At 45.0% G+C, this 19,909-nt stretch overlaps 1 protein-coding gene across 3 annotated transcripts in view; it reads left to right on the forward strand.

Moving 5' to 3' along the window:
* Lrmda (leucine rich melanocyte differentiation associated) overlaps window positions 1–19,909 on the forward strand; it is a 996,798-nt gene that overhangs the window by 531,552 nt on the left and 445,337 nt on the right. For all 3 annotated transcript variants that reach the window (XM_063238708.1, XM_063238709.1, XM_063238710.1), the window contains one exon: window positions 19,043–19,174. In XM_063238708.1, the coding sequence (XP_063094778.1) occupies window positions 19,043–19,174 (132 nt within the window). The remainder of the gene's footprint in view (window positions 1–19,042; window positions 19,175–19,909) is intronic.

A 19,909-nucleotide genomic window follows, 5' to 3' on the forward strand; every position in this document is an offset into this window, starting at 1 on the left:
GAGGAAAGGAAAAACACACAAGCCTTTATTGAACATTGACTTCATGCCAGGAATTATTTACTTACTTGTGGCTTATGACTGTGTCTCAGAGAATGAAGATGGATACAAGTGCGAGATGTAGATAAATAGTGTTCAGTATTTTTATGTTCTGAATGATGGCTGCATTAAACCAGATATAGGAAGCCAGATCTTGGGGGAGTGAATACAGCCTGAAGGTGTTGGAGTTGACCACACTGTAAGAGCTTATGGTTCTGTGTTCTCAGTGCCCAGATTACATAGCTGCTCACAATGTCACTTTATGAAATCATCTCTTTAGGCACAGGTTAGAATCTTGATTTTGAGAACAGCAGACATCTGGAAGGTGAAGTTAGTTCACCTCCAAATTCATATGTTGAAGCCTGAAACTCCAGTAGCTACCCTATGTGGAAATAGGGCTATGTTATGGTTTGTGTTTGGATAGCCCTCCAAAGCCTCATGCAGAGAGGCAGATGAATCTAGTGTTTGTGATTGGTTCACTGTCCAGTGCTGGCATTGGTGGTGTGAGTACCTACCAGGGGCAAGGGCAGCCAGCATACAATTTAAGGGAGGGAAGGAGGCATGTTTTTCCCTTTTTGCTCTTTTGCTCTTGCTGCTTTTGGTATCGGCCACAACTACCATGAATAGCTGCCCCTTAGCCTGCCATTTGTCAGACTAATTATCTGCCACCCTTAATTTCAGTCTCAAGCAAAGTCTCTGGACATGAGTAAAATGCAGACAAACTTTTTGCCAAGCCATAACACACATCATCTTCAGTCCAATAACCAATACAGTCCTTTCCAGCAGAAATCTCCCAAGCCTTGTCTTTACTGACGGGGACTTCAACCTTCTGATTCTCTAAGCTCTGACTAAAATCTCCCATGCAGAACAACTTTAGGTGTTCCAGCTCTACGCTTGTAGGCAACATCTCTGAACCTTTCCAAACTCTTCCCACAAACCATTCCCAAAGGCTCTTGAACCACGTGGTCAGGTACAGTCACAGCAACAACCCATTCCACTGGTACCAAATTCTGTCTTGGTTACTTTTCCTCTCATTACTGAGACAAAATACTTGATGCCACTCTGCTAGGAGTAATCTGAGTATTGACTGAAACTTCTAAATACTATATGCTAAATGAACCTTTCCTTTCATTTTGTACATCAAGTATTTTGGGCTACTGTAGATATAATAAGTTAAGATCATACTGGATTAAGGTAGACCCCTACTTCAGTATCATTGGTGTCCTTACAAAAAAATTCCATGTGAAGAGACACAAAACATATAGAAACATGGCATGTGAAGTTTGGAGTTACCCTGTAAACCACAAGAAGCTAGGAGAGAAGCCTGAGAAGACAAATCCTCCCCTACATCTTTCAGAGGGATCATGACTGAACCAGCATTCTTAGTCCAGATTTCTTGCCCTGGGGCTAACACCATCTGTTGTTCCAGAACATTTCTGCTGTTCTGTTTTCCAAGCTACCCAGTATATGTCTTTTTGTAGCAGTGATCCTAAAGTGACACCGATAGAGGAGGTATTCCTGGCCGAGGCTGAGACCCTTTCACCTCACTTCTGCCCTTGGTCTTGAATCAGTCCCCTTTTTTTCTGCCCCTGTGCCTTGCCATGGCCTGCCCTTGCCTGCAAGATAACTCATGCTCTGAAAGGATATGTGTGGACAGGCATCTTCCTGGTGTACTTCCTCGCTACTTCCCCATGCATGTGAAAAAGAAGCATCAGGAGTGATGGAGGAAATTTTTCTGGTTGTGTTTTATTGGGAAATATCTTAAATGCCTGAGGGAATTCATTGGAGGCCTAGGACAGCCCATTCTACATACAGTGTTCCTCAGAGTCATCCCGGCTTCCAAGTGGCATGCATCTATGGAGGTTCAAGGCCTCTGAATGCCAACAGTTAGAGCTGTAGCTCTAACAGACCTGGTATGTTTGCTGTCACTTTCCTTTCCAGTCATGAGGAAAAGGGAAAAGTCATACAGTCTATCAGTCTTGTCTGTCTCCATGAAACCAGGGAAGTTTTCTTACTTTCCTTATGGAGACTGACAGCTATGTCATCTCTTCCATCATAGTGGAGTCTCCTATCTAGATCATGATCTGGTCCAGCAAGATTAATCTCTAACCTCAGCAGTGGTGGAGGGTGACCTACCAGGACAGTTGTCATAGCCGAAGAAGGTAGAGTGGCTCATCTCAAGATAGAGGGAACAAAGGCATTATCTGTCATCTAACTCAGGGGTTCTCAAGTCAGCACTAATGTCACTCTAAGTCAGACCATGTTTTGTTGTGGTACTGTCCTGTGTATTGAAGATATAGTATTTAGTGGTCCTCTGTTTGCTAAACATCCACTTGTGACATGTCTTCAGACATTGTCTCTTAGAGAGCAAAATCACCCCTACTTGAAAAACACTGACCTCATTCATTGAAGGAGCTGTTGGGATGTCTGTGGAGGTCTGTAGTGTCTCTCAGACACCTCATATTAGGAAGGGGAGTTCTGGCCAATAACTTGGCCTCTGAGGACATTTGGAGGAATCATGCAAGGTAGAAAGAATCAGATTTCCAGGGGTTTTAAAAAGCATAGGCTGAAAAATAACTTCAATCCTTGCATTTTGTTATAGATTCTTAATGTTGGAATTTATCAATTGTAGCAATCACATTACTTAGGGAGGCTTTTTGGGGCGAATGCATAGCATAGATTCCATCCTGGTTTTTCAAAGGCAGTTTACTTCTATGAATAAACTGAGTGTTTTTCTAATGTCATCACCAATAGTGACCCATTTCCCTGCATGCTGTTTCAGTTTACACAACAAATTCTAGGGCCATTTTCCTTGTGGGCCAAGCACATCTCACCACTGTGTTTGCCGGCAACACGGTACTACTAATAAGGGTGTTGCCAGCCCAGTGTGTACTTGGCATCCCACAGGCCTGCCACCTTCTATTGCTTTACCTATGTCTTCTGTATTTCAGCATTTCTAAAAGGGGCATTTCTTTCTCATTTTAACATCCTCAAATCCTTCTCAAAATTGGTAGCTTTTTGCAGTTGTCCTTGATCGGGAGGCAGATGTGATGGGATCATCATCAATCCATGTTTGTGTTGGGCCATGGTTGTCATTATCTTTGCTTCAGTTGACTTACACATATTTTGGTACCTCCATGTGTCATTTAAGCATTCACTATAATTTGGCACTGAAAGACACAGTTATTTGTGTATACAGAAAAGGGCATAAACTTGATATCACAAAGCAACATTCATTATTGGAGTAATGATTTTGATTCCTGTTTTCTTGCAAAGCACCTACTAAGATTAAAAAAAGAAGAAAGTTTTTGAGACATTTTAAGGTAGCAAAGCACTGTATCCCTTTAAGTTGACAGTGGTTCCCCCTCCTCTCCATTATAGAAAATCACGGTACATGTATAATTGATGCACTTTGGGTTTGTTGAGTAGTGTGTTACCTTACTAGAGCCTGGGATGTCCTCTGAGGCTACCCATGAGTTGGAGTCTCCAGGTGGATCTCACTCTTCAGTAGACATAAAATGACCTGGGAATTAAACTGTGCATATCCACATCCACTCACAAAGGTCCTGATTAATAAATCAGGGCTTGGCCCTATCATCACATTTCTAATAAATATTTTGGGAGACTCTGACACACATTGCCTGCACCACATCCTCTAGAGATGCTGGTTGAGTGGTCCCTATTCATCCTGTTCTGGAGAGCTCAGAGGTGCAGTGAGGGGAAGGCTTTTCTTGCACTGGAGCCCATGTATGAGTCCTCTGCAAGGGACTTTCCTGGATCCTACACTAAATACTGTGTGAGCCCGGAAGACTTCCTTAGCCTTCCCGTTGCTTCTAGGAAGCTTTACCCTTTGGGTTCTGACCTTGACTAGCCAACGGTGATCACTCAGCTATCTGTACTGTCTGCATCTAGATACTGTTTATGTGTATGTGTATGTATGTGTTTACTTACGTTTCCCGTGCATGTTATCAAGAACGGACTATAGAAAAGCAGGCAAAATATTTTCTAGGCAAAGCAGTGATGCTAACGGTAACGGTGGGTATGGGCGCAGAACTAAGGAGAACATTTCGATATAAGCTAGATAGGAGAAGACAGGATTGGAGCAGTCAGGACTTGACTTTCTTGAGTGCTTTCTAATTTACCAAATTCTCCCCCTAACTATTTTTATTTTTTGTACCTCCAAGTTGGAATTGGGGATGTCTAACATCAGCCCTGCTTCTGTGACCTTTCCCTGATGCATAATCAGGGGACTTCCCCCTCTTTCTAAAGAAGAAAAACACTGGGGAGTCCAGGCATCCACAGCCGTGGGGTGAGAAATCCTGACTCCATTCCTGGGTTGCTGCTCAGGGGCCCCTGCTGTGGGAGCTTGGAAATGACCTCTCAGCAACTCTCCTTCAAATTTCCCAAGCTCCTGCCCAGGGCACCTTCCCAGACTAAAGAGCCCAGTGAGAGTTATCCTGCCATCCAGAAAACCTAGACCAAATTACAGATTGTGGTGGGCATTTACCCTAGTACTAACTTATCACTCCTGGGCCTGAGGAAGGCATTTGTGTTTCCCCTGACTTCCCATGAGTGCCTTGTGCGCTTTGTGGCTCAGTGAGTATCATCCTTAGAAGTTGTATTTTGCAGGCTACTTTCACAGAGTGTTTTACTGAGCCTGTATTTCTGGGTCTTTCCTTGGGACTTTTGGAGTAGAGAGGTCTGAGATTTGGATTTGTCCCCTGGGCATGCAGGTGGTTCCCTGCCTCCTACTTAGCAGTCACTATGGAGGGCTGCAGGGATATAACCCACTGTGCCTGTGATCACGTGGATTAACCCGCTGTCAAGAAGATAACATAAGTCACCTAAGTATAGACGGAGCACAGAACAAGCCTGTGGCCACTGGATGAAGAAACATGCATGTAGGAATTTTTGGAAAGTTCCATCTAGGCATGGTCAGCTGCGTTGGGACAGCCTGAGAAGTCTCACTAAGGAGTAAGGTTTAAGCTCCACTTTGAACAGTGGGTGGGCTGTGCATTAGCAGAAAGCAGGTGGAAGCATTTCAAGCAGAGATAAAATGACCAGACAGGTGGCTCGGTCTTCTTGCAGGTCTTGGCAGGTCCTTAGAAGGTGATAGTGAATAAAATCTGGAGGTCTGGCTTGAAAGCTGGGTCAAGACTGATCAAAAAGTTAGCTTTGTCAAAAGCTTTGGGCCCATTCTTACCTACAGACACCCCTGGTGATCCTAAGTCATTAATCCCCCCTGAAGGCCTGTCCTGACCTGAGTTCCCCTGCTTTGAAGTGTGCTCTCCTCTGCAGCATGAGGAAATAATTTGCTGCCTGCTTCAATGAACTATCAGGAGAGCCAGCAGACCTAATGACACGTGAGAATATTAACCTCCTACCAGGAAGAGCTGTGAATCTTGAGCGGCAGTCTATAATTCACCCTGGACTCCCGAACCGGGCCTCTTTGGCTTTCTCTCTGGCTTTCTCACCTACACCCAGAGAGGGAAGGAGAGACTCGCTCATAAAACTTTATATTCTCCAAGAGCGTGCGCCTTGCTGAGCTGTTTAGTAATGAGCGAGTTTCCTTTTACAATCATGGAAAAATGTTTGGGAAGCAGAAGCAGGAGTTAGGGGAAGAATGATTTTGAGGGTTACATTCTGCATAGACTGCTTCCTCCTCCACTCTGGGGATATACATGGTATCATAGAAGATGGCCATTTCTGTACTTCATCTTCAAAGTAAAAAAATAAAAATCAAAATATCCCCTGGGGGTTAAGACTCTAATCTGAAGGTATGTAGATGTTAGAAGGAATCTTAGAGATTTTTTTTTAAGATTACATGGAGACAGACGGAGCACTTAACCTCCCCGAGTTATTGTGGCTTGTGTTTACGTACTTGTTTCATGAGATCTCGAGCCCCTTGAAGATAGGCCCCTTATTCACCTCTACTTGTGGTGTTTTGAAGAATATCTGATCAATAGAAAGCTTCAGGTCAAAATCTGTCAGAAAATAGACCAAATCATCACTTGCAACCTCAGCTGTTGAATATGGAAGAAACCAGTGCCTGCAAGGTCACAACTCATGGGTACAGCTGGAGTCTTTCCTAGGGCTGAGTGAAGGTTCCTTTCTCCTATCTGCCCCTCTGGTTGTCTGATGGCTGCTCTTGCCATTGTGGTGTCCTCAGAAGGCGTGTGCAGTGCTGAAGGAGGATATCTTGTCATCAGTTGAACAAAGAGCCTGGGGACCAAAATCAAGGAATAAATATGGAAATGAACTGTTGACTGCAGGGCCCAGTGTGCGTGGTATGCAGCATAGCTGCTTGACCAAGAGCACCTAGCACAGTAGGAGCCTTTAGGCCAGCAGAACCTTCCTTCCTTTTCTAGAGAAGCCTAGCTCACCAGCCCTCGATGCTCCTCGGGCTCCGTGTGAGTGGGATGAAACCTCCTGCCTTCACTGGGGCCTGGGTGAGGGATGCTCTGTAAATGTTCATATAAGGGGGAATAAATGGACCATCCATTCTATATCTATTAGGGTGGCTGTCTGCTTAGCGAGACCATTTCATCTCAATGTCTCAAGTGTCCCTACTTAACGCTGGACCTCTCCATATGGGCATTTTGGTGACTTATACACACAATGAAAATGAACATTATTCTGCTGACTTGACCGTGCACTGAGTAGAGAAACCAGTGTTTCATGTTCACTTTCTGTTCATGTGATTCTCAGCTTTCTCATCTCTCCAAATTGCTGTCTTCTTCCTTCAGTCAGCTTCTTTTTTAAAGAATTAATTTTATTAAAACCCGTCAAATTAGAGCTGCCTCTATCCAGGGCATCTCAAGGTCCATTCATTATGTCTTCTTATCTTGGCAGGCGATTGGCCTGGAAAGGCAGCTTGGCCATTATGCACATACACAGCCCATCATTTCTCGACCAATGGTCAATTCATCAAACATTTATCTTTTGCCCTCTGAGCAGTGTGTCACTCTGCCTGTCACTTCCTACTTTGGGTTGCTATGAAAGATGAAGAAAAGAAGGTTGAAGGGTGTCTCCCTCACTTACCCACCCCCACCCAGATCGTTTTTATTAATTAGATTTCATACTTGAGAGTTGACACATGCCCTACCCCCTGACTCCCAGCACTTGGCCATATGATGTTGGAGATGGTTTCCCACAGGCCTGCTGAACTTTATACTGAATGGTGGAATGATTATGACAATGATAAAATTTGGATTTAGGGCGAGTTCTCCTAGAGCTTGCCTTGAGATATTTGAATTGGAAGAGACCTCTAGAGTCATGAATCCTTCCCAATTTATAGAACAAAATGAGTTCTAGAGGGGCAAGGATTTGACTAAAATATTATAGCAGATAGTGACGGAGGCAGGGTAAGTCTCAGGTTCTGGAATGTTTTTTAGGCAGAGATTCTCCCAAACTGCCATCTCCCCAAGTTCTGAGTTGGTCCTGAATGTGTCTTAGGATTTCTTTTGAAGATTAGCTGCTTGTTTCCTTTTCCCATTGTTATAGCTTTTATCTAGATGTTTCCCCAAAGCCTCATGCAATCATAGGTGGGGCTTTTGGAAGGTGGCTGGCTCTAGAGTGTGTGAATGTGGGCTAAGGATGTGATCCAGGGATTAAGGGTATGGGTAATGGAAGCTCCATCCCAGGTATAGGTGGCACCAATCATTAGGCTTATAGCCTGGGTGGGATACTGCTGCTACTGCTTGCTGCCTTCTGCCTGCCACACCATGAACTGTTTCTCCTCCATGATATCTCTCTGCTATGCCAACCTGCCTTGGAGCTGACTATGGACTGAAACCTCTACAAACTGTAAGCTGAAATGAACCTTCCCTCCTTTAATTTGTGGGTGTCAGGTATTTGGTCTCACCAATGAGAAAAATAACTAAGACACATACCTCACTGATTTCTTCCTCTGAAAATAAAATACTACCATTTGTTTCTCAAAAATAACCTTCCTGCTAACAAGCCATCCTTGTATTTTTATAGGATTGTTTTCATATTGTTTTTCTCATGTGCTTCCCATATCAGTATGTGCAAAATGTACCAGTCAGGATGTATGAAAAATTCAACTTTGCAAGAGTTATTTTCCCAAAGCCATAGGTCACATCTAGACCTCAAAATAGAGCACTGGTACACTTTGGGACTGAATTTTGCATATCAACTCACTACATTTACTTGGTTTCACTGAGCTGACAAGAAATCTTTGATCAGAACCACAAGCTCTCTATGCAAAGACCGTAGTGGTATACCATTGCCACAAGAGCAAATAACCAGAGGGGCAGAGGTGAGAATCCCAGAGATGACTCTTGTTTATCATACCACACAACTGCAGCCATGTGATCTTTCCTCTCTGTTCCCCCACCACACACAGCCATTGCTAGGTGTTGAAACTCAAAGGACTAGAATGGGTCACCATATGAAATGAGAAACAAAGCTCACTATATTGTTCTTTGAGAGATTTTGAGATAGTGGAATTTTGGAAGAAAGAAATGGCTCTACTACACGTTACTTTCAGTGCCACCATATCTCTTAGGGCCTTCTTCCCTGTAGGAGATCTAAAGCTATCTTGTTGTCTGGGACAGAAAACATGTTTTTACCTTCTTCAGCCAACTGGGACTTCACAGGATCAGCGGTTGGCATATTTTTGCTGACTTGCCTGGTTTGATTCCATTCCAGGGGGGCTCTGCCCATGGGAGGTGGTCTTTGGGCAAGTATTTGATTGGGGGGCCCTTCTGGGATCCTAGGGCCCTGAGGCCCAGCCATGTAAATGTCTCCTTTTCTGGTTGGCTTGCAATGAGTAGACAGCATCTGTTGAATTAAAAATTCCCTTTCTGGAGGGTGGTGAAAGGCTTATGTAGAAGAGACACTGTTATCTTTCAGGCAAACAGTTCAGGACCTTGAAGAGCAGTGTTCTTGGCCCAACATATGTTTGCCCAGTGGCCGTGGGAGCGTCCCCCGCCAGGCGCTGCCTTCTACCCCATGGCGACGTCCATGCATACCGCGGCTGCGGCACACCGTGTCCGCTCCCTCACATCCCCCTAGCAAAGAAAACCCCCATTTATAGAACCCGCCACACAAACTCACTCTTTGGACTCTTAAAAACAAACAAGATCCCAAGGCCACAGGCTTCATGCGTGCATGTGTGGTTTTGTAAAATCTCAAGCCGTGAATCAAAATAATTTTAGAGACATAGTTGAAGCCCAAGCCCAAGTCTTGTGATGAGGGTGGGGGAAATGCAGGGAAGCAGGGGAAGACAGGGCAGAAAAAGGGACAGATGGGAACAAGATGCAGACGCAGAAGCACCTTGGGAGTGTGGCTGGTTCCTGTCATGGTCCTTAAGGACGGACCTGCAGGACCAACAGAGGGAGGGAGAGGCAGGTGTTCAGAGCCCATCTTAGCCACAGTACTTAACGACCTGCTGTCCTGCATGGGTTTCTCCTTAGTTTAAGCCTAACCTGCCTCTGTCTTTTACGGATGCTACGCTCATTGGGAGCCAACCTCCAGTTTCTGCTCCCCTAGAAGTAGTGCTTGCTGCGTACCCACCATGATGGAAGTGGGGTGCATGATCGCGCTTTTGAGTGCCAGGATTGAATTTTCTCTCCTTCTATGTTTTCTTAACACCAGATGCAGAGTGAGTTTAAGTAGCTGCTCAAAAGATGAGAATTCAGTTGAGATTTAGTTCAAGCCCATGACCCCTCTACTTGCTCACCCTCCTCCTCAGAGTGGCACTTCCTCACTCCAGCCTTACTTAGGATCCTGTCTTATCTGGTAACAGCTTCTCAGTCCATACTTAGAAAAGAGGACTGGTCCATGATTGTCTCTGTAGCCCCAGAAAATCCCAAAGTCCTGGACAAAGACTCAGGCCTCGATAATGGCAATTTATAAACTTCAGGCACATTTTTGTAAATGAGTAAAGAAATGACACTTACAACCACATTAGCTGAAAATCTCAATCCACTCCAGCTAACGTGCACTTCACCTTACGAGGGTCACATGAAAAACTCTGCAAGAACTAATTCTTCCAGGGCTCATTCAAGGACAATCAGAAAGTATAGGCTGGATAGCAAAAAGACTGTGAAAAACCATCCAGGTTCATGATTCTCACTGAGCTCACACAATGATTACATTTACAAAGTTACGTATAATGTTTGAATGGAGGTTGTGGCCATAGTGACTTGCCACGTCTGGACCACAACAAGGAATTACTTAGAAGTAGCAGAGCATAATGAGAAAACTGTATGACAGGTCCCAAGGTTCTGGATGCCACTAGATCACTATGGATACTTTCAGAGAAGCTACTTTATCTCTGATAAGAATAAGGTACAGCATTCAGTGCCATGGAGAATGGCAGAGCCAGGACTTTGCTACCCTCTTCCCACAAGGCTGACCCCTGAGGGGCCCTGTGACAGGGTCCACAGCGTCTGGGTAGAATGTTAGAGGTCCATGAATCTGATCTTTGTTTGGAAACCTCTGAACACTCTCAATGACTCATCTCTCTGATCAAATATGTGCAATGACACACAGGCAGTTCAATCCTCGGGTGAGCGGCTCCTCTGTATTTACAGGACATCTCCTCCCCACACACATCATTTTCTCCTACTTGGTTTTGCTTCTGCCTTTTAGAACCCTGTAGACTTTTACTGTATTTATTTTATGTTTTTATTTTTGCACATTTCCAGTCACTTTTGAATCTTCATTTTCACACAGGACCTCCCTGCATTGCCCAGCATGGTCTCAGAAGTGTAGTCTTCTGCCTCAGCCTTCTAGAGAGCTGGGATTACGGGGCTGTGCCACCATGCGTAGCTAGATGTAGTCCGCTGATGCCCCTGAGTCTTCTGTGCTCCTCGTTGAGCAACACTGACTGATTTAATCACAATGTCACCCCCTCTTTGCCTCCCGGGTGTTCTCTGTGGGAGCAGCAAACCTGTTTAGGCTTGTCCACATTGTTACTTTAACTAATGCTGTAGGGAACCTACCTGTGTGTAAGTTTATGAATGCTGATGGCCTTTTGAATAACTAAGCTCCAGGGGAGTTTTTGGAGTTGGAGGCTGGTGGAGTTGTAATGGATTAGGTGATGGACTAGGATTATAGCATCTGTGGGAGTTGTCTCCCCACTGGGTGTTGACGCTGAGCCCCTACACACATATACACACACATGCACACACACGTGCCCACACACATGCATTCACATACACACTGTTCTTTATCTAAGGCTCCTGCGTTGTGTACATGGGGAGTCGTCTTGTTTTCTTTGATAATAGTATTTCCTAGCGTTTTTCCTGATTTTAAAGTGCTTGTTCAAAATGAACTAGTTAGCACATAAAACTGTAAAAAAATAAAATATTGCCTAAGGGTTAATAAATACCCAAGAGGCACAGATAGAGGCATGTAAATATATAAGTATGCCCTGGAACATTGCCTGTAATCTCAGCACGAGGGATGCTGAGGCAGGAGGATTGCCACAAGTTCAAGGCCATCCTAGAATATCTAGTGAGTTCAAGGCCAGCCTGAACTGCATAGCAAGGTACAGCCTCACTCCACCCCATCCCATCCCATGTTACAGAATGCTTATAAAGTCCCTGTCTACACGATAGAATATTAACAATGATTTATAAACTAGAAGCAGCTAAGGTAATGTTGATAATTCTTAACCATCAACAGGAAAATGCCCAGAAAAATATAAGACACACTAAATTTTGTGCGGTGAATGGGGCGGAGAGCCTTGGAATGACTTCCAGTTTCCATGCGTGAGATGTTGTACCATAGTGTACTGTAGTTGATTTCAGGTATTTAAATATATACCACCAAATTCTATTGGGTCATTAAGTGTCTCTCTATCATATTTTTAGTTGCTGTGTGGTTTTCATTACACAGATAGGTGGGCTTTATTTAATCATTCCTCCATTGTTGAATGTTTAGGATTGTCTACACTGTTATTTTAACTAATGCTGTGGGCAACCTACTTGTACTTAAACCATGCACATCTTTGGTATTTACTCAGTAAATTATTAGAATTAGAATTATGGATGAAAACATGGTCATTTTCAAAACTGTCACTGTAAACTGCCACTCAGAAAGATCATAACAACTTTGTTCTCCCATTAGTCTTGTATTGTTATTTCCTTGAACTTTTGGCAAAACCATCTTATGCTTTAAGAAAACAATAGAATATCTGATTTAATTGGAATATTCTAGATTCCCAGTGAGACTGAGAACTTCTCCCATTTTTCAACTATTAACCAATTTCCTTGTTCTAGTATTTTCAATTTTTTGTTCAAGTATTTTGTTCTTTTTCATTGGGAATTCAGCTTTGTCCTTAATGGTTAACAAAAGCTCTTTCCATATTAAGGTTGTTAAACTATAGATTGTTGGAGTAGTTGCAAATACTTTCCTGATTTCAATTTGCCTATTGATTTTAAAGTCAGTTTTTTTTTTGGTTTGTTTAACTTTATATTTGGGTCTTTCTATTACCCACTGTATACAAAGTTCATCTTAGTGGGATGATACAGTGATTGGTTCTAATAGAATTGTTTGGGATCTGTTTTAAAATTTATTTTTCATCTTTTTGAGACAGGGTCTCACTATTGTTCAGGCTGGTCTTGAACCCACTGTGTAGCCCAGGTTAGCCTTAAACTCGTGGCAGTCCTCCTGCCTCAGTCTCTCTAGTGCTGGGATTGCCATCGTGCCTAGCTTTGTTTGGGATCTTAATGTGTCTTTCCTAATATGCCATTAGGACCTTAACTTTTATACATGTGACAAACGTACCCTTAATGCCACTAGCAAAAAGCAAAATTCTGACAACTTGCGGCAGAACAGTTTGGGTCACTGAGTATTTTTCAGGTACATTTTGAAGCAGTTAATTTTTGACTTTACCTAATGTCACTTTCCAGCCTACTTTTTGCCTTCCTATCACAAAAATATCGTTAGAATTTTATTCAAAGCCACTGTTGAATCTGTATACAATTTGTATCTTTTCTATTCCCAAATATCTCTGTTAATATCTGTTCTCCCCAACTTGCTCTTAATACATACACACTGCCTTTGGAGAATCTATGCAATATTATGTTGATATATATCCCATCTAATTCCATAGGGAGCTTGGACTAGCTTATTAGAATTAGTAAAATAGAAAATAATTAAATAAAATATCAAGTGTATGGAAAAAAATACAAACCTTAAAAGTTAAAGCTAGAAAGCAGATATGCAAACCATGAGACATTACCTTTTTAAACTTGGGTTACAGTTTAGTTGCTAGCTTCCTGGTAGCAAAAGTAAAAAGGTTAACATGATTAGAAATATTATTTACATTTTCCTAGGCATGTACACATAAGCCCCTCAGAGGAATAATTGGACTAGAATTTCATATAGGTAAATTTATAAGCTCACCAATCCAAAAGTTGGAGAATCTAATATCTTCCTTTCCTTTTCAATGACAGATACTTCAATTGCAAATTTCTGGGCTTTTATCTTCTTAGTCATTCTGTACAATTGTATTGGAAAGACTTCTTAGTATTCTTAGTTGTGGTACATGAAGGCTTAGGCATAGTTAACAACTTTGGGTTTTTTGACTGGTTTTAGGTTCAGATCTTTCATAACTCTATTGAATTTTATTTTCTGCCACTCAGAGTTAAGAACCATCGTGATGGGAGGCTTAAGAGGTGACTTTGACCCTGCATGTTATACCACTTCTTGGTGCCAGTAATATAGCCACAGCCTGTCCACCTTCATGCATTGCTTCTAGACATTTCTACTTCCTGTTCATATACTAACAGTGGGGACTACTTGATTTATAAGCATATATAAATGTAGGACCTGTATGGCAGGAAAATAGAGCCAGTCTATGTATTGTAATGTGTACATTATTGTATGCATATTGTATGTATGTAATGCACTATTGCATTCGTGTATCTATATAACTATATAGATACTATATAGTTATAACTATATAACTATAACTATAACTATAACTATATATATATATATATATATATATATATATATATTAACCACCCAAGCAGTATATGAAGAGTTTTATAAGGAAAGGGTACCTCCATGAAACCAAAGCAACAGAGTATGTCCAATTGTCTGTGGTGCCCCTGGGCCATTTACTGGGACAGGAGCAGCCACACCCCCAGCATGCTGATCCTCTTTTTTCTTCCCAGTCCGTACCCGTTAGCTTTGTGTTACCACCCTGTCCTTGCACATTCTATCAGGGCTTGGAGTTTAATCTTCAGATATTCCTCTACAGCCTGCCATTTGCCAGGCATGGGAGTAGCCTGGAGCAAATGACTCTTTCTGTTCTCAGAGTCGAGATTTAAACTATTGAACTGCCACCCCCAACCACTCTGAATGGATGCTGGCCAGTGCAGTGTCCCTGGTGGCCTGATGGTTAAGTTTGGTAGTGGGTGGTGCTGGGGACCTGCCAGGAGTGGTCAGGTCATAGGGAAGGGTGCTCAGAGCTGTAGTCATTTATCAACTGCTAAGGCAGTAATTTAGATATTTTCACCATTATGTGGGGATCCAGGTATAGGCCCTCTGACGTCACTCTTCCTGTTCTCAAAAATGCATCCGGGGAAAGGCAGGAGATGTCTGGGCTCTGAAAGAAGGCAAGGATAGAGATTCGCTCCTGGCCACCAGTCAGGCCCTGAGCCTGTGCTCTGTCCTCAGATTTTTCTTGGCTGCTTTTCCTTCAGACTTTCCCCGGCTCCTGCTGAGTGGTTGGCAGTAGGAGACAAGTCCTTGGTCTTTCACACCCCCCACAGCTCTCTGGGTGTGTGGCTGTCACAGAGACACATCATCTAAAGAGACAGCACCAGCCTTTGCATGACAGGGCAATAGCCAAGGTGGTAGGCATCAGACATGTGAATGAGGTGCTCCTAGAATCTCCATGGCTTCCTTGAATATATGCATGACTCTTCAGATGGATAGAGTAGAGGGAGAAAGATAAGGTCTTAATGAAGAGCTGGTTTTCTTGTTTGGTTTGAGAATACCTGGTTTTTGGTCCTTACCCAAGGCTGAATATGGTTCCAAAGGAAGAGATGATTCTTTCACAGGGTCTGTGACTTGCTGTCCCCACCGCTTACTTGCTTCCCACCATACTTGGATATGGTGTCACGGCTGATGTAGGCAGGAATGGAAGGAGGTGGGATCTAGTTCTGACTCAGCCCATATGCCACAGATTGCCTAGGTTCTGGGAGGGACCTCTGGTGGCTTCTGGGCCACAATGTGCTGGCACAAGGGAGACTGAAGATTAGATGCTCCCTGCTCCAAACCTATCACCCCACCTAGGTCCTGGCTCTTGTCCTGTGAGTAGCTAGTTTTGGGGTGGGGGGGATGAAGAAAGCTGAGTCTGTGCCCACCCACGAGCACCAGATGTTCCTGTGGGGCCCACGACCCTGCCCATGTCACCTTCATGAGGACTCCCTGCCACTGACCTCACAGGGCAGGGCTGTGGCAGCCTGTTTAGTGTCACTGTTTTCATAAGCTAATGAGGGCAGAGTGTGAGCCACAGGCAACGATGCTGGGATATTAACTGTGACAGGAAGCTTGATCATAATTATCTTAACGAGGATAGGGTTAATTACAGTGGAAACTTAAAAGTTCTCTCTGTTTGAATCCACTGGAGCCGAATGCATTGTGATGGTTTGTCATTTTGATGTGACTTTGGAGAGGCACTGTGGCTCTCTCGGCAGCCGCTGCAGCTCCTAGGGGAGCCCAGGCAGAGCCCTGCGAAGGAGGTGACCGAGATGGTACCTGTGGGTGAGATCACAGCAGCTCTGACTGGCAGAGTGGGAGGCAGGCAGGCGCCTGCGAGGAGCTGCACTGTGCTGATGAGGATTCCAAGCAAGCCAGCCGCTGCCACCGAGTGTCCCCACTGGGTCCCTTCCTGCTCTTGATGGCTCCTCCAGCTGGCTTCCCCCAGCAGTGGGTGCAGCCTTGCCTGTCCCCTGCAGCTGTCCAGACCCCCACCCCAGCACCATGAACCCTGCCAGGGAAGCTGGTAAACAAACCTTTGGTGACAGTCACCCCTTTCAGCAAGACTCTGATTTTGGGGTGCATTTTACCATCCATGCACAAGGTTACAGCAGAGAATTTGTAATGCTGCCTGTCCTGTCTTCCCTGCCAGCTACCACTGCAGCCTGGTTAAACACTGGCGACCTCCGTGCGTCTTGAAAGTCTTTTCTGCCTTTCCTTATGTTTAACAGCACCTATCTATTGCAGGCATCTGGTATATAGGGATATGAACTCCCAGATTGTTGCAAATAATGTCTTTCTCCTATTTCTTCCTGGAAGACAAAAATAATTTTAAGTGAAATACAAAGCCGTCTTCCAGGTGCATGTTTATGGGCCCCTCCATGCCATCTGAACCCTATGGATCATTTCCATTTCTGTCCTCCCCTTCACCGTGGACTGTTTCCTGCCTCCTCTCCCCCTCCATCCCTTAGCTATGCACTGAGCTGGTGACATCCTGCATTGATAGCATGAAAGCAGAGGTCTGTTGATTAGCAGCCCTGCCCTATGAAACACGATTCTCTTTTTACTGAGCAGTTAATAACATTACATAGCAAAACCACGCAGGTGCCAGGACTCAAGGTGGGTTTCCTTTACTCCTTTTGGAGGTCTCCTTCTGCTGTGCAGCTCTGCCCCAGAGCCTGCCCTGCAGAAAGGAGCAGTTGGCTCAGTGGGCTGTGCACTGTCGTGCCTGATTTTGTCCCTCTTCATACTGTGTCACTGTGTGTGTTGCCTCCCTGAAGCACTCTTGAAAGGGAGGTTTCTTCTGCTTGCCAGTTGCCAACTGTTCGCCATGTCTCATGATAAAAGTATAATATTTGCATAACATAACTTGGGAACAATGTGTATTTGGATGCTGCCTGTGACCAGAGCCCAGCTGATGTTTGTGCACAAAGGACTTATTAGCTGCCCATAAGGCTGCCCGATGGGAGGGAGGCGCCGCCGCTCCCCTTGTGGCCAAGGGGCCTGGGCCTGAGAAATGTTTTTGGTTAGTGAGCACCATTCATTGACCCCCCACAGTGGAAGGGATTGGAGGAGAATGTGACCACCCCCTGCATCCTCCACATATCCCCAAGATCAGGGGCAGGGGATAGAGAGGCAGCATAGGGTAGTTGATAAAGGCAAGGAGGGAGGCAAAGGAAAAACCAGCACTGGCTTGCAATTGGTTGGTCCTCTGAGTCTCTGAGACCCTGCCAACTGGGAGGATCACAGATCGGTGTCAGGGTGCCCCAGTTCACACTACAAGATGGTAGAGCAGAGGGAAAGGCCCACACTGCGCTGCCTAGATGTGTGTAAGTTGTGTTAAGGCTTCCCAGAACTGTGAAGAAGCAGCAAAGGGAGGCGACAAGGGGCAGGTGAAATATCATCAGCCTTCATCCAGAATATGGACAGCGAGGCTCTTGCACTGGGGCCAGGCAGTGGTGGCTGTGGAGCAGGCGTGCTGAGAAGCTGCGTCCTGTGTGGGGCTGTCCTAAAGTCTGCAGAAATTGGCAGGTGGGCAGGGCTGTGGGCCCAGGGAATCTGCAGACTTAACCACTCCCACTGCAATTTACACCTCGCAGGTGCAGGCTCCCTCCCATGCAGGCCTATTGGGAGGGGTCCCACCAGCAGCTCTAGGTGCCTCGGGAAACTCCAGTGCCGAAGCCCCCCACCATACACATATTGCACACGCAAGCACACGGTACCGCAATGGAGGTGTTCCTATTAAATGACTAAAGAGTGCTGGAGACATCTTCTTGATTTGTCACATTCTGTAGAATAGCCAGGGAGCCCACGCGAGCCTTCCCTCCCTCCAGTAATGTCGTAGCTCAGCTGTCGGCCTGTGCAAGCTCAGCACATCTCGTGAGCCTGGCAGGTGAATGAGCTGGGAGTGAGTGTGTTTGTGCACGTCCCCGGACCAGGCAGCTTGCTTTAATTAATGTCTGTGTGTGCCTGGGCAAGCCATTGTGCACCACGGCCCTGTGTTTCTGTCTCGTGAGAGCCTGAGTGTTAACTTCCAGCTATGTGTATAAACAACACCATTTCCCCCCTTTTCTGATGTATTTTTTTCCCCTAAGCTGGGTACTTAATCCTCTCCAATGCCTTTCTTATTTACTGTCTCAACATCTACATTGCTACATTCTATAGGCTTTTTTTTTTCCTTTTCAAGCCTAAAGTGAGAAATCTACGTTCCATAAATTAAAACAGTAACTTCAGGCCAGGAGCTTTGAAGCCGACATTCTCCCCACTGTCTTCCCCTCTTAAAAGAAAACTAAAAACAAATAAAAAGAAATAATGAAAGGGAAAGAAGCAAGCTCTCTCGCTGGCTGGGGTGATTATGTAATCCTGCACATGCCTTGCCTGTTGGGCAGCCACAGAGACACAGGGCAGAGGGAAATTAAGTGATTATTAAAGAAAAAAAAGAAGAAGAAGAAAGACAGAGTGAGTGAAAGAAAAAAGTCCCAGGATGTGAAAGGAGAGAAAAGAAGCTTTCCTGGCTGTTTCCCCTCCGACCGTACAGAGGAGAACGGCTAAGAAATGATACTTGAAGTTATATTTATTATTGTAAGAGGGGTATGATATTTCTAGGCAGGAATGATGGATGACAACTTAAATTTGTGTCCAGGGAATGAAGGTGAAGTGTGACAGAGTTATTTATCTTGGGAATGGAGGTTAGGGTCAGCAGAGGCTGGGTGCCTGAAGGCACAAGACATTGACAAATTTATCCTGCAGGCCGTATCTGAAGCCCTTTGTTTTGGATCCTGGCTACTCACTAAGTGACCCTCATCCTTCATGTTGGCAATGCGTGAAGGATGCGGTGAGTGCCAGAGGCCCCTTCTCCCCCGCCGCCCCCCACCCCCGGCTCCCGCTACTAATTCTTGTCATTCACTTTGCTGACAGGCACCAAGCCCAAACTATTCCCAGTCCTGAAAGGGAAGGTTAAAATATTTATTTCGGCTCATAATGGCCTCCCTGATTTAGTGCAGGATCATTTTTCCTGTTGCTTTTGTCACTGCAGGTCACTGGAAGGACTGAGCGCTTTCGGGAGCCTGGAGGAACTCATCTTGGACAACAATTTGCTCGGGGACGACCTCACGTTGCCAGGGTTACCCCAGCTCCACACCTTAACCCTCAACAAGAACCAAATATCCTTTCCTTGGCTCATCGTTCCCCCCTTCCCTGCAGCCCCCACTCCCTGCTCAACCCCGCAGTGTCCCCTCCTGCCACCCCCACCCCGCCCCACACAAATACCTGCAAAACGTCAAATGAGTTTTATGTGTCAGCTAAATTAAAGTATGTGAAATACAGGCCGTGGGCAGACAAAGCGTTCTGTCTTCTGGCACTTGGGACACTTCAGAGTAATTTATTATAGGTCATTCATAAATGAAATGCACCATTATATCTTCCTGTTGCTCCATTTTAGTGTAGAGATCTAAGTTATGGCTGAAAGAAATCTTTTTAATAGATAAAAATAGAGAAAGAAAATAATGTCACTGCTACCGGGGAGGCAAAGCCGGGCCTGTTTTCTTGGGCTTGTGTGGGAGGGTGACCTCTGGTGGGAAGAAAGGGGTAATGCCTGCCGCTAAGAGAGCTTGGCCTTCCTGGAGGTTTCTGGAAGGAGGCACAGGAGAGAGCTGGAGTGCAGAAGCGCGAAGGCTGCGGAGCAGCGGACCAGTGGAACCAAGCTAGGCTACAGCTTCCCATAAGTAGATGAGAGCTTGGCCAGCCGGGGACACTGGATTCTGTCGCAGGAGTGGAGTCAGCCCAGGACTCTTGCATGGTTAGGTGTGGATTGCCAAGCTCTAGAAGGCCAGTTCTGTGAGGCAGGGGTTGCTCTCAATCCTTTGTACACACATGGCCTGGCACAGCACACAGGGCACAGGTA

Source organism: Cavia porcellus, unplaced genomic scaffold (genome assembly GCF_034190915.1).
Source record: "Cavia porcellus strain 051 isolate PalLab524CR breed Dunkin Hartley unplaced genomic scaffold, mCavPor4.1 scaffold_28, whole genome shotgun sequence".
NCBI lineage: Eukaryota > Metazoa > Chordata > Mammalia > Rodentia > Caviidae > Cavia > Cavia porcellus.